Source organism: Pygocentrus nattereri, chromosome 1 (assembly GCF_015220715.1).
Source record: "Pygocentrus nattereri isolate fPygNat1 chromosome 1, fPygNat1.pri, whole genome shotgun sequence".
NCBI lineage: Eukaryota > Metazoa > Chordata > Actinopteri > Characiformes > Serrasalmidae > Pygocentrus > Pygocentrus nattereri.
Genome location: NC_051211.1, coordinates 6,760,454 through 6,773,640, shown reverse-complemented (window position 1 = coordinate 6,773,640; position 13,187 = coordinate 6,760,454). Strand labels below are relative to the sequence as shown.

Genomic DNA, 13,187 nt, shown 5'->3' with positions numbered 1-13,187 from the left:
CCAAAACAATAACACGGGCAGCCACATCACTGCATATTTACTGTCTTCTCAAAAACGCATGTCTGATCCTGACCATCGTCCGGATGGTGAACAGAAGCACATGTTTGAGCCTCACGTCTCCACATAACCGTTGTGGCCGCTGCAACTGTTAAAGGGAATCTCTCATCAACACGTCTTTTGTGACTAACACCTTTAACCCTTGAACTCCTTGAGAGCCCCAGTGGTTCCAAAACGTACTTTGTCACATTCTTCAAAACGGATACTTTTAAGATCACATATGACTGACTGCTGATTTGGTCAGACTCTGAAGATGAGACTACACTAAATTCCCAGACTGTCAGTTGGTCTGTGTGGAGCTGGAGAACGAACTGCTGGCTGTGCAGCGAGTGGGTGGAGCGTGTTACTTCATTGATTCGAGTGTTGATTTTTCATCTCCATTTGAAATGTGCCTCTAAAAACCTCTGTGTGGAGGGCCGACCTACCCCTCCCAACAAGAATCGGGACACTCTACCCCTAGGCGTGAAAGTGCAAAAAAGGGGTAGGGCTGAATGAGTAAGGGGGGAAATGAGATTGGCCTTTTGGCTTGAGCATTAGACTGGCTATGACTTCAGACTCCAATATGTAAGCAACTGTATCCTCCTAACCCAGTGAACTCTATATAATTGAGAAACCATAGAGGAATCTGGAAATGAATCTGAAAAATCTGGAAACCTCCTCAACTTTCCTTCCTAAAACAGCTCATGTGTAGAATAAATCTATTCTGCATTCTGGTGCAAAGGACCAGTATTTGGAAATGCTATAAGAAATTTACAGACAAGCATGAACAGAGTGTCTGCATAAAGACCGTGGCTGCCTGGAAGCAACAGTTTCCAATTTGGGCGTCTAAAACCAGTTCAGAACCAAAACTGCCCCTGGCTGTTTCATAGGTGACGAACTGTAACTCTATCATTTCTACGTCAAGGTGGAATGCATAGAATACCTGGGGCAACAAGCCACATTAAAAGGAAAGAAGACCAGATTTGTCACTTGACATGATCAGTGAAAACAGGTCTTTCCTGGTCTGCATTGCTGGCGTGGAGGCAGCCTTAGTCATCTGCAGCGCTGTTATCTGAATTGCTGTGTAAAGATTATGCACTTGCAGAACGAGTAGGCATTTTATTTGCTAGGAAGTTCTTTGTAGGTTGTTGCTCTTATTCTATTGGTGGTCTTTGAAATGTTTCTGTACTCTACATTGGACTTGGCAAGATACCATGATCTGTTAAGACGCATTCCTTTTAAGTTTGAGTGCTTTCAGACTCTGTGTACTTTTTAATTCACTCTACTTCTAAATCAGTTTGTTTGCATGTTTATATAAGTTGCACTGGGCAAGTCTAAATGTCTAGGGGTAGGGTGTTTCAATTTTTGTTGAGATAGAGGTATAGGGTGAAGTGGTAGGGCTATGTGGTCCTCCAAACTGAGGTTTTTCAGAGACACACTCCAAAAACAGTGTTTTGAGAATAGTATTTTCCCTGTTAAAAAATTACGATAACCATTGGATGATCTTAGTTTCATGTTTCAATGCATTATGGTCCTTTTCTTCATAACTGGCTTAAAAATCACCAGTAGTAGCTGATTTCTCTGTAGCCACCCGTTTCTTGTTCCACCTTAAAATGGTGCCTCAGGCATCAGAACTGGCATCATTTAAGTGTGAACGGGAAGATTTGAGCAAGATGCTGGTGAATAGGAATAGGTGGGACTTCACTCATAACACCAAAGAATTAGAGGTGGGCGATAATAAATAATTGCCCCCCCCTCTTTAAAGGCATATGATTCCCTAAATGTAATAATCCTCTGTTATCACTGCAGATGGGCAGGCTCGCCTACAGAACAGCACTAGCAGCCTGTTAATGGAGTTCTTCTTTATTTGAGGGTTGTTCCATTTCTGAGGGAAGATTTTAACCACTACCCCCTGTAACTCTTTTCCAAGGGACAAGGTGCCACTCGAAAACAAGAGGTAGTGGTAAAAATAAGAAACGGGATGGGGCCCGTGTGTCTAAAACTCAATGGATAAGCCTCAGAGCCTTCCAGTTATTCTTCTGGAATGTATAATTAATTTTTACTTAATAGAACAATTGCACTAGTCACATTTGAACTCTGCAAGCTTTGTACTAATCCTCTTATTTCATGGCCAAGTTTTGGTTGGAAACATAAAAACATCTTAAAAAGCCTAATGGAAAAGTAGTTCCTATGGAAAACTGTAGTATCTATGTAGATACAGCAAAGGGAGCTCTGCCATTGGTTAGGACTTCAGGAACTAAATTGAAGATCTGACATGTTAGATTAACTATGAGCATAATTAGAATGTGACAATAGGAGATGTAGTCTAACCAGGTTTCAGTCAGCTTTCATTGTCAACAATGAAAAAGACTATTCCAAGACTCCCTACTGAAACTGATCCATACAAGGTAAAGTATGCTATTGCCTTTAAAATAAAGCTTAAAGTGCTTATATGCACCAGTGTTAGCTCAGCGCTAGCATACTATGAGAAATCCCATAAGGGTGCTAAAACAAAATGATAACTACTGTGAGGTTTTTAAGTTGTTTTTGACAATGTTTTGATACTTATGACCCAAACCGAAGGCCTAGCTCCGATGGTCATGGTTCCCCTTCGGTAAAAAATAAATGTAAAAGTAAAATGTAATGTAAAGTGAATGGAGGGACTATAGATGAGATGCCATTTCTTACCTGGAGTATAGAGCAGAATGTCCACGGCTTGAGGAGTGGGCAAGTTCAGACAGGGGTTGATTTTATGCTTCAGGGTCTCTGATGTAGTCTTGGGGACCATCATCGGCCCTGTTGAAAACACAGACCTGTTAAATGCTCCTGCTGGAGATGTGAGAAAAGCGGCTGTAGCTGCGGCTTTTCGTTTCAGGCATATTTTTAGCCTACATTAGGACATTATAGACATGGTTGGATAGTGTAGTGGGCAACACCTCTGCCTTCTACGCTGTAGACTGGGTTCAATCCCCTGCTTGGACAAGCACCCTACACTATACCAATAAGAGTCCTTGGGCAAGACTCCAAACAGTACCTTCACCTACCTGTGTAAAAATGACCAAATTGTAAGTTGTTCGGGATAAGAGGGTAAATTCAAATGCCGTAAATGTAGACACATATTTACGGTCAAGATGGTAAAATATTACTTCAATAAAATGGCCATGAAATGTTGTGGCTCCCAAGGTGGTTAGATTTTTGTTGAAACTTGACAAAATGGTTCCTCATAATATTTGGGTTGCGACCTCTGGTCATAATGAATGTACTGACTGCATATTTGCCTCAACCCAACACACCAAATTCATAATTTACTTGTTGCGGCAAAATCTGATTGCGAAACTATGGATTGCAATTCTCCCAAATAGGCGATTATGTAACAACTGTGACAGGCCTCCTCGTGCTTGTGAGGCATCGAAGAGGGTGGCTACAAACCTTCTCGTTTCATCCTGTCGAAGTAGGCAAGTTTTGATGCAGCAAAAATAGCTTTCTGAGACTGAAGACAGCCGACCACAGCGTCCATCAACAGAGCGTTCGTCAAAGCTTGCTGTACATACTGAGGGTCCTGAAAAGGGGTGGGCAGGGTCTCAAAGTTAGATGCCTGACTGATTACACATCAGAATCAAATACATTTCCACATCTGCAACTGTTCTCAAAAGTCAGTCTCTAGAGAGCAGAACTGTAGACAATGTAACCCACGCTATAGGCAAATATTTTCAGAGTTATATTGTATTGCACTGTTTACAGAGGAAACAGATGGCATGAGTGAGGACAAAGCCAAACGCAATCCCACGTCACTCTGCAGAGACTGGAATATAAATAAAGAACAGTCCAGGGTTTCTTGTAATTCAGTGCCTGGATAGTCTGTAACATGTAGACACAGCTGTACATAAAACTGAGAAAATATACCTGTACAATATACAGTACTGTATATTGTACTGTATTGTACAGTACTGTATAATATACAGTACACATATATATATATATATATATATATATATATATATATATATATATATATATATATATTAAAAAAATGTAAAAAGTGTGATTTTCTGAATGTTAGTGTGTTTACCCATTTCCAAGCCTCTCCTCGAGGAAGCCCAGTGTTATATGTAGTTAAAAACCAGCTCCTGGTTTGACCAATCAGTGCTTCAGTAAATTGTGCTCATCATGTAATTGATGATATTAACGAGTCTCTGTGGCAGCTGTGAAGGTGTCAAGGAAAAATATGGACCCAAGAAATTCTTTATTCTAATGTACATTGTGATAAACTCACTGCTGAGGTCAATTGTTTAAAAATTTGCTTATACGCCTAAAACTTTCATACAGTACTGTACGTTTTGTTGATTTTCTAAGTGAAAACAAGTCAACACATTTTTGAGAGAGCTGACATAAATTTGTTATTTTAATGCAAATTTTATTGCACAATTTCTATTAGTAGAGTTGAACACAATTTATCATTATTTCCCCCAATAGGTTTAATCAGGCAAATAAACAGTAATTGCACATTAAAACGTCAAGGACGTCTTAACTTATTTTCTCTCAGAAAATAAATAAAACATGTAACAGCCAAAATTCTGCATATGACAGCACTTGCATGCTATCTCCAGCTATTTAGCTACGCTCACATTACAAGCCTCATTGCTCAAATCCAATCTGACATGATGGTTCACATTAGTTTAGGTAAGTGACTCAAATCTGTCCTTAATGTGATGAACCCGCATCCTGAAGTGATCCTCATGACCGCATCCTACTCAGTAACGTCACGTGACTGAATCACTGCATCATCAGCACAAATTAACAAGCAGAACGAGCTTGGCTGAGAAGATCATTAACTCTGATCAGCTCTCAGCTTTATTATTAGAGCCAGGCGGCAGAGAAAAATGTGAGATGAGCTGCTTTTCCACCGTTTACAGGCTTTAACGTCTGTTTGACGCTGCTGCCATGGTAACGCTGAATGATGGTCACGTGCAGTGGAATAAAAGCACGTGAATTCCGATCTGAGCGTCACATTAAGGTCACATGGCCACGAATCGGATACATATGAAAGTGACTCAGGTCGGATTTGAAAACATCACATCTGAGTCACATTAGGGCACAAAATCGGATTTGTGCCACTTCAACCTGCTAATGTGAACGCAGCCTTTGATGCTTATAAGACAGCAGTTGTATCAGCGCAGCCACATCAAACAAACCTTGTGCTCATCTGCCATTTTCCTCCCTGCCCACATCTCCTTTATCATCAGGTGCCACAGGTCACATTCAAACTTCAGATTAGCCTCGAACGTCTCTCTCCTTCGGCTGGTCTTGATCTTCAGGGAGGGGATTCTCAGAAGAAGGAAAGGAGCGGAAGAAATCTTCACTTCCTGATTGGAAGAAATTTAACAACAGACGACCCGTATCATAAGAGTTATACACAGGACTGTGGAAAAGTCAGAGACCATCTTTCATTCATCTCCAGTCAAAAAAGCTATTTTTAAAAACTTGTTCATTCTCCAGCTCCAGAAAACACAGTCTTACGTTTTCGACAAAAGTTTGGGCGCGCTTGGTCAAATGACTTGTTTTGTTGTTTTTACACAAACTACACAGAAAAATACAACATAGAAATAAATCTAGACAGAAGTTAAATTACAAGAGAAATAAAAAAGTATATTTACGGCATTTGGCTGACGCTCTTATCCAGAGCGACTTACAATTTGATCATTTTTTGCATAGGTAGGCCAAGGCGGTGTTAGGAGATTTGCCCAAGGACTCTTATTGGTACAGTGTAGGGTGTTTGCCCAGGTGGGGATTGAACCCCAGTCTACAGTGTAGAAGGCAGAGGTGTTACCCACTACACTAACCAACCAAGTATATCTTCTTCTTCTTTCGGCTGCTCCCTTTAAGGGTCGCCACAGCGGATCATCTGCCTCCATCTTGCCCTATCCACTGCCTCCTCTACTTTCACACCAACCATCTCCATCTCCACCTTCACTACATCCATAAACCTTCTCTGAGGTCTACCTCTTCTCCTTCTACCCGGCAGCTCCATCTCCAACATTCTTTGCCCAATATATCCACTATTCCTCCTCAACACATGTCCAAACCATCTCAACCTGGCCTCTCTGGCTTTATCTCCAAACTGCTCCACCTTCACTGTCCCTCTGATCTGCTCATTTCTAATCTTGTCCAGCCTCGTCACTCCCAACGAAAATCTCAGCATCTTCATCTCTGCCACCTCCAGCTCAGCCTCCTGTCTTTTAGACAGAGCCACACACCACTGTGTATTTATCAGAAAAGCAAACAAAAGCCTCAACAACTAATTATAATTTTAAATATTTTAGTATTTAGTGTGTCCACGCTAAATTGCCCATAGGTGTGCAATATTATATCAGTCTGTCCGTCTGTCTGTCTGTCTGCCCTGTGATGGACTGATGACCTGTCTGGGCGACCTGTCCTGTTTCCTGCCTTCTGCCCACTGACCGCTGGGATAAGCTCCAGCATGGCTTTAGAAGGTCTGTGCATTTTATGCTTCTCACGATCCAAGTAATCCCACATTCAGTGATATAGAAGTCTGGACTCTGGGCTGGTCAGTCCACTGTTCTGAGAACACCAGCAGCTTCAGTCTGACAGTAATCCCAGTTACAGACGTACTCTAATCAGTCCATAAAGCCTTACTCTACATCACTGATGTCCAGTTTCGGTGTTCTACGGCGGATGGTCTTTTTTTGCCTATTTCCTTTTTTCAGTAAGAGCTTCTTGACAGCTACAGCTTTCAGACCCATAGCACCAAGTCATCTCACAGTGGGAGGATGGATGTGGATGTTTTCAGATCTGAAGCAGCTTGATTTTCTCCCCTCTCTCTAAGATGAAAAGTGCTGTTTATCTGATGGGGCAGTTTTTGTGTCTACCAGGTTGCATAGTTGTTAGGAGGCCCATTATTTCTTTAGCTTTTAACTCCACGTTTGGAAACTTCTGTATTGACTTTCCTGTTTCCTAATCAAGCAGATTGTCGTGTCTAACCTCATCAGAATAAAATCACAAAAAATAAAATCTTCTGAAAATAAACAACTTAATCATTTAATGGCTGTTTTTACTGGAAATTAAATAAGGAAGGGTGGTATCTGTCCACACAGTGCCAAGTTATAACAAAGGGCATGATAAACACACAAATACATACTGACGCAAAATTATGAATAACAGAACCACAAACACTAACCAAGGTATCACTGTACTTTCATGCCCTACATAGTGAAAGATGGTCTTACCTCAAGGTCTCTGAACCTGGCGACCTCTACATAACCTGGACGCCCCTCTGTGAGCAGGAAGAGTCGGCGGTCGGTCATGGCGATCTTGCCGACCCCGTGGCTGGTCTTCACGGATGAAGAGATTTTAAACACACGCTCGTCTGAGTCCAGGCGCTCCAGAACAGAGGCAGGCAAATCCACGTCCTGGGCTTCAGCCTCCGTCTCCTTCCAGATAGTGTAGAAATCACGGAAGACCTCAGGGTCCACCTGCTTCTGCTGGCCTGCAGAGGTTGGTACACTGTTAGTGCTGCTCAGAGTTGGAGGCCCCTCAAGTGGTTGCAATATGATCCTAAGTTCTCAACGGTCACATTTTTCCTATTTTTCATTAGTTTGCCTCAAATAAAAAGATGTGTTATATTATACCTCATGAAAACATCAGGTTTGGTTTTTTACCAAGAAGATCTTTCATGCACTAACTCACCACTTACACCTATAACGCTGTCAAATAGCAAGTAGCTACTTTTAGAAGGCATTAAAAAAAATTAGAAAAAAGAGGATTCATGTTGCACCCACAATTTTTATTAGGCACCTGTAGCCATTAAACTCTAACTCCTCCCTTAATGTACAATAACAGAGGTTTTATACAGTGTCTCACATTTATTATCAGTCACTGCCACTTTACTGTAGTTGTAAGAACTGAAACTTGTACATATTGCAACTTTCTCTTTTTTTGTCTTAAATTATTAAAGTGTTTATTGTTTTAAATAAATGGTTGCAACTGTAACACCTGCAGTTTCCCTGTGGGATCAATAAAGTATTCTGACTGTGATCCTTGGTGGCAAAAATGCTTGAGATCATAGCCGGGAGATCACAAACTTGAATCTTGGTGAAACTATGACGAAGAAATGTACTTATCTCTGCATTAGAGTCATATGCAAAAGCGCACAATTTCTATTAAACACGGGAAAAAAAAGAAACATACAATACAAAAAGGTGCCATAACTTTTGCACAATCCATATTTTGTGTGTTAAATACTCCTGCAGAGGATGTGTAACTTATTTTCACCAAATCAACAAATGTAATTTAACCAGTGACATGTAAACTTTTGCATACGACTGTATAAGCAACATTTGGGTATTTGAATATCAATAAAACAGCGGAACGTCAATTGGTTGATCTTATCAGTCGGCTGATATACACGCCGGGCTGTAAATATTACCAAATAGGGATTGGACTATGTATACTATGTGTACACCAATCAGGCATGACATTATGACCACCTCCTTGTTTCTACGCTTATTGTCCATTTTATCAGCTCCACTTACTGTATAGCTGCACTTTGTAGTTCTACAGTTACAGACTGTAGTCCATCTGTTTCTCTGATACTCTGTTACCCTGTTCTTCAGTGGTCAGGACCCCCATGGACCCTCACAGAGCAGGTACTGTTTGGGTGGTGGATCATTCTCAGCACTGCAGTAACTGATGTGGTGGTGGTGGTGGTGTGTTAGCGTTTGTTGCGCTGGTCTGAGCGGATCAGACACAGCAGTGCTGCTGGAGTTTTTAAACACCTCAGTGTCGCTGCTGGACTGAGAACAGTCCACCAACCAAAAGTATCCAGCCAACAGCGTCCTATGACCACTGATGAAGCACTAGAGGATGACCAACACTGTTGGTCTATGATGAGCTATCGTCTGACTTTACATCTACAAGGTGGACTGACGAGGTAGGAGTGTCTAATAGAGTGGACAGTGAGTGGACACCGTGTTTAAAAACTCCAGCAGAGCTGCTGTGTCTGATCCACTCGTACTCAGTAAATTCTTCAGTAAATACTTCAACTTGAATTCAACTATGAATGTGTTTATAGATGCTTACAAACGTGAAAATTCATAGTTACCAGAAAGTGTTACCAAAATCTCTAATATGAATAAAAATGTTATATTAGTCAAATATTAAGTCAGTGAAAGTACAAACAACATGCAATTAGTTACTCAGTCATCTCAGTCATACTCGGTCAGTCGCCATCTGACAGTACAGTGAACCCTCTACAACCACATGCTTAAAAAGACGCTTCTTCAAGGCTTCCTTAGTAAATGCAATGGTTATGTCTAGATCCATGAGTTCTATACAGAACCATTTGCACACTTAAATGGTTCTATGCATGGTGAAATGGTTCTATGCATGGTGAAATGGTTCTGTGTGTGTGTGTTGTATAGCCTACGGTTCTACATATAGTTTGCTATTGTAACTAACTTGACATTGTAACAATACTGCATTTGCATTTCACCATGCAAACATTTCTCTAGAAAACTACTACATCTAGATACAACCACAGGCTTCACTAAAGAACCCCAGAAGAGCCATCTTCCTTAAGAGTGCATGATGGTACCAACCAACTAGAAGGGTATACTGTAGACTACTTGACCCTTTGTTCTTTATTAAGCCATGCAATTTTAAACTATGCATGCTCCTCAGGTTATATAAGAAAGGGGTGCACAGTCATGCTGTGCCTTACAAAAATCACCTCAAGCAAAACACAAACTAGTTCTAAGACCTTTTCCAGGAACACTCTTCAAAGGGAAACGATTAACCAGCATCATGCCAGCGGAGCCTCTCAAAGAGCCGAGAACAGCAAACAGGGTTAAAGATTAAAGCAAACAGTTATGGGTGAATCACATCTGGCTATAAACCAGAGAAGCGGTTCCCAAATTCATGCAGAGCCTTCAGGCGTGAGGTTTGAACCGGCGGAGCTTGGGTAAAGCTTACCATCTGGAGAGGTATCAAGGTAAAAAACAGACTGGGCTGAGAACTTCGCCACAGACTCCACACCTGGCAAACCACATTCACTCTTATTAGTCCATCAGCGACAGCATGTACAGTGCAATGTAATCTCTACAGCAGAGGTATTTAACTCCTGGGTCCTGGACATGCGGAGTGTTGAAAGGCAAATTGGTACCCAAAAAAAATCTATTTTTTAACACTAACCACTGTCATTACATTTAAAATCTCAGAAGGCACAACTAGATTCACTGGCAGTCGCTAAATGACAGCAACACCTATTCTTCTCATAATTTTGAGATGGTTCCTAACTCTGAAACTGTGCATCACAGGTTGCTCTTCGTACAATTATGATATCTCCATTTCGCCCCACAGAAGAACCTCATAACACTATTAATGTAAGATATGCTCAGTCATGTCTGGGAATCCCATGTGTGGGACTGTCTTACTATAGTTTGAAATAAATCAATTAACGATTTTGAAATTAGAAATAAATGTATCCCCCCCGCCATCACGTTACCATGGAAACTTGGTTAATGGGCACAGATCTAGTAGAACCAGGTGTGTTTGAGTAAGGGAATCAGCAAACAGTGTTGAAACCCAGCCCCCCAGCCCCCCAGCTCTACAGCAAATTAGCATATCATGTACAGATCTGCTGTACGAACGGCCTCCAAGGACACAGAATTAGAGTTTCTGCAGATTCGGCAGCTACAAGAGAGAATGTAGGGATGATGAGAGTAAACTCTGGACAAAAAGCAACAGGTTTCTCATGGTACTGAATCAAACAGAACCTCCTGCTTAACCCAGACCCAATTCAGCGCTCATAAATCTGTATTACTTAGTGTAAACACAGCCTTTTAAAATAGCTCACTTCAGATACAGACAGATTTCCTTAGCAAGGAAAAGTACAATGGACACATCTGTCATCTCCTCTGGGGGCGGCTGATCCGACAAATATAACATCATAATATTTGAAGACATTTTTACAACGCACAATGCACATCATGATATTTCGCCAAAAAGAAAAAAAACACACACACACACACACACACACACACACACACACACCACAGCAGTACTACTAGGAGTGGACAACGTTGAAAGACATCACGACGCATGATATGTATTACAATATTTTGACACAGACAAAATATGCTAGTAATATCAAATTCACACACACACACACACACACACACACACACACACACACACACACACACACACACACAATATGGGACGAACTCACTTCGCACTTCTTGCAGTTCCAAATTATGTGATACTGTATAAATATAGTTACTGCATTTCACAGAAACACTTCACATGATAGGACTGTAGCTCTGACTACCCGATTTTTGCACATTTCACTTCAACAAATTCAGCTCCTAGAATTACTGTATCAACCAAATACTGTTTACCATATGTTGCTGTTACATCCTCCCTTGCACCGCTGCACAGACCCTCAGAACCATGTACCCAGGGGTGATAGTGGGAAAAATTCCTGAGCCTGAACTTTTCTCTGCTCAGGAGGTGAGCAGGGTGGGGGTGTTATGTATGCGACACACTTAACACATAACATGTTGGCCCCTGGGCGCAGATATACGTCTATGTATAACCCTGATCTTCATTACTGTCAGAATTTTTGCTTTTGAATTAGTCCCTTCAATGATAGATTGTGTTGAATTTTGTTGAAATACATGAACAACATTCAGACATGAGATAAAACAAACCCAATATAAGCCTATATTTCAGAAGCTTGTGCAGATTACCAGAACTCTTGGGACTAGCAGGCCTGTTCAGGAATCCATACCTGTTTTTAACTAGTCGCATACCTTATTGCTTCTATAGCATAGGAGACTACAGATACTACAGCCATACCAAGAACGGTCAGCAGGTGGCAATAACAATACTCCAATACTCCAAAGTAAACTAGGAATTGATTAGTAGCCTAACCATTGACTAAATGACATGAACAAGGACACATTCATTTCTTTTAAAAATATAATAAACTATGCAGCATTTATTTTAAATATTTTGAAACGGTTACAGTGCAACAAACTCATAAATAATACTACAGCCCTAAAATTACTATTCAGTTCCAGTTCCCCTTAATATAGGCTTAATATAGGCTTAATATAGTTGTGTTCCATGGCTGAGTTTATACGTTTCGCGTTGACAGTGGAAAAAAGTTCGCACGTGTATTTCCGGGGATTTCCTACTGAATCTATCAATTTGTTTGGTCAAAGTAAGTCCCGCCCCCCCGTTTCTGACTGGCTTAATGGCTAGTAGGCTCGGCCTTGGTGTTGGTTACAGTGAAACCTGCGCATGTCAGATCAAGAGAAGCGTCAGATCCTATGGTCAGATCACGAGGCCAGGGGTCGGCAATCCGCGGCTCTTTGATCCCTCTGATGAGGCTCAGCTTTTGAAAATAATTAATTTAATTAACGTCTATTATTTTTGAGACTTGTTCGGGCGGAATATCACAAACGTCCGGTATTTCGGTTCGGTTCGCTTGACTGACATGTCGGCGTCATCACACCCCCCCCACCCCCCGTTCGCTAGAGTGAGATGTCGTCGTCGTTTTAATATATTATGTGGCTCTCACTGAAATAAATTTCCAATTATTTTGCTTTTATGGCTCTGAGTCAAAAAGGCGAACTGCACTAGGCGAACCTTTTTTTTTTTCTTCTCGCAGACACGTCGGTACGCCGGAATTCCGGCGTGGCGCCTGAAAACTATCAGGCCTGTGTACCGCTTTGTTTTTATTGTACTGTCTGTAGTGTTTATTATATTGTCTCGCACATGTATTCCTGTTGGTCCTGGAGGAATGTTGTTTCATTTTGACTGTGTACGTGTATACAGCTGGAATGATAATAAGCCTGACGACTTGAATATCCATGATAGGCTCAGAAAGTAATAATAATAATAATAATAATAATAATAATAATAATAATAATAATAATAATAATACCCAGCCCTACACCTATCCTGTGGATCTAAAATTATCTGTGGAATCCATATAGTAATATCAGGAAGGAAATGTCCCAATTTATTTTAGTCTTAAGAGGAAAGAGACAACTTTTTTTCCTGTCTGCCAAAAATACGCAGCTTTGCTGATTCCATCTTTACAATGAATAAATCCTTATATCCTCACA

At 41.0% G+C, this 13,187-nt stretch overlaps 1 protein-coding gene across 3 annotated transcripts in view; it reads right to left on the bottom strand.

Annotated features, from left to right (window-relative positions):
- Nucleotides 1-13,187, bottom strand: part of dennd3a (DENN/MADD domain containing 3a) — a 51,529-nt gene that overhangs the window by 11,851 nt on the left and 26,491 nt on the right. For 2 of the 3 annotated variants that reach the window (XM_017700593.2, XM_017700595.2), the window contains exons 15-19: nucleotides 10,024-10,086; nucleotides 7,281-7,540; nucleotides 5,229-5,399; nucleotides 3,466-3,595; nucleotides 2,725-2,832 (exon numbers count right to left, since the gene is read on the bottom strand). In XM_017700593.2, coding sequence (XP_017556082.1) covers nucleotides 2,725-2,832; nucleotides 3,466-3,595; nucleotides 5,229-5,399; nucleotides 7,281-7,540; nucleotides 10,024-10,086 — 732 coding nt within the window. The remainder of the gene's footprint in view (nucleotides 1-2,724; nucleotides 2,833-3,465; nucleotides 3,596-5,228; nucleotides 5,400-7,280; nucleotides 7,541-10,023; nucleotides 10,087-13,187) is intronic. The other variant, XM_017700596.2, reaches the window with a different exon arrangement.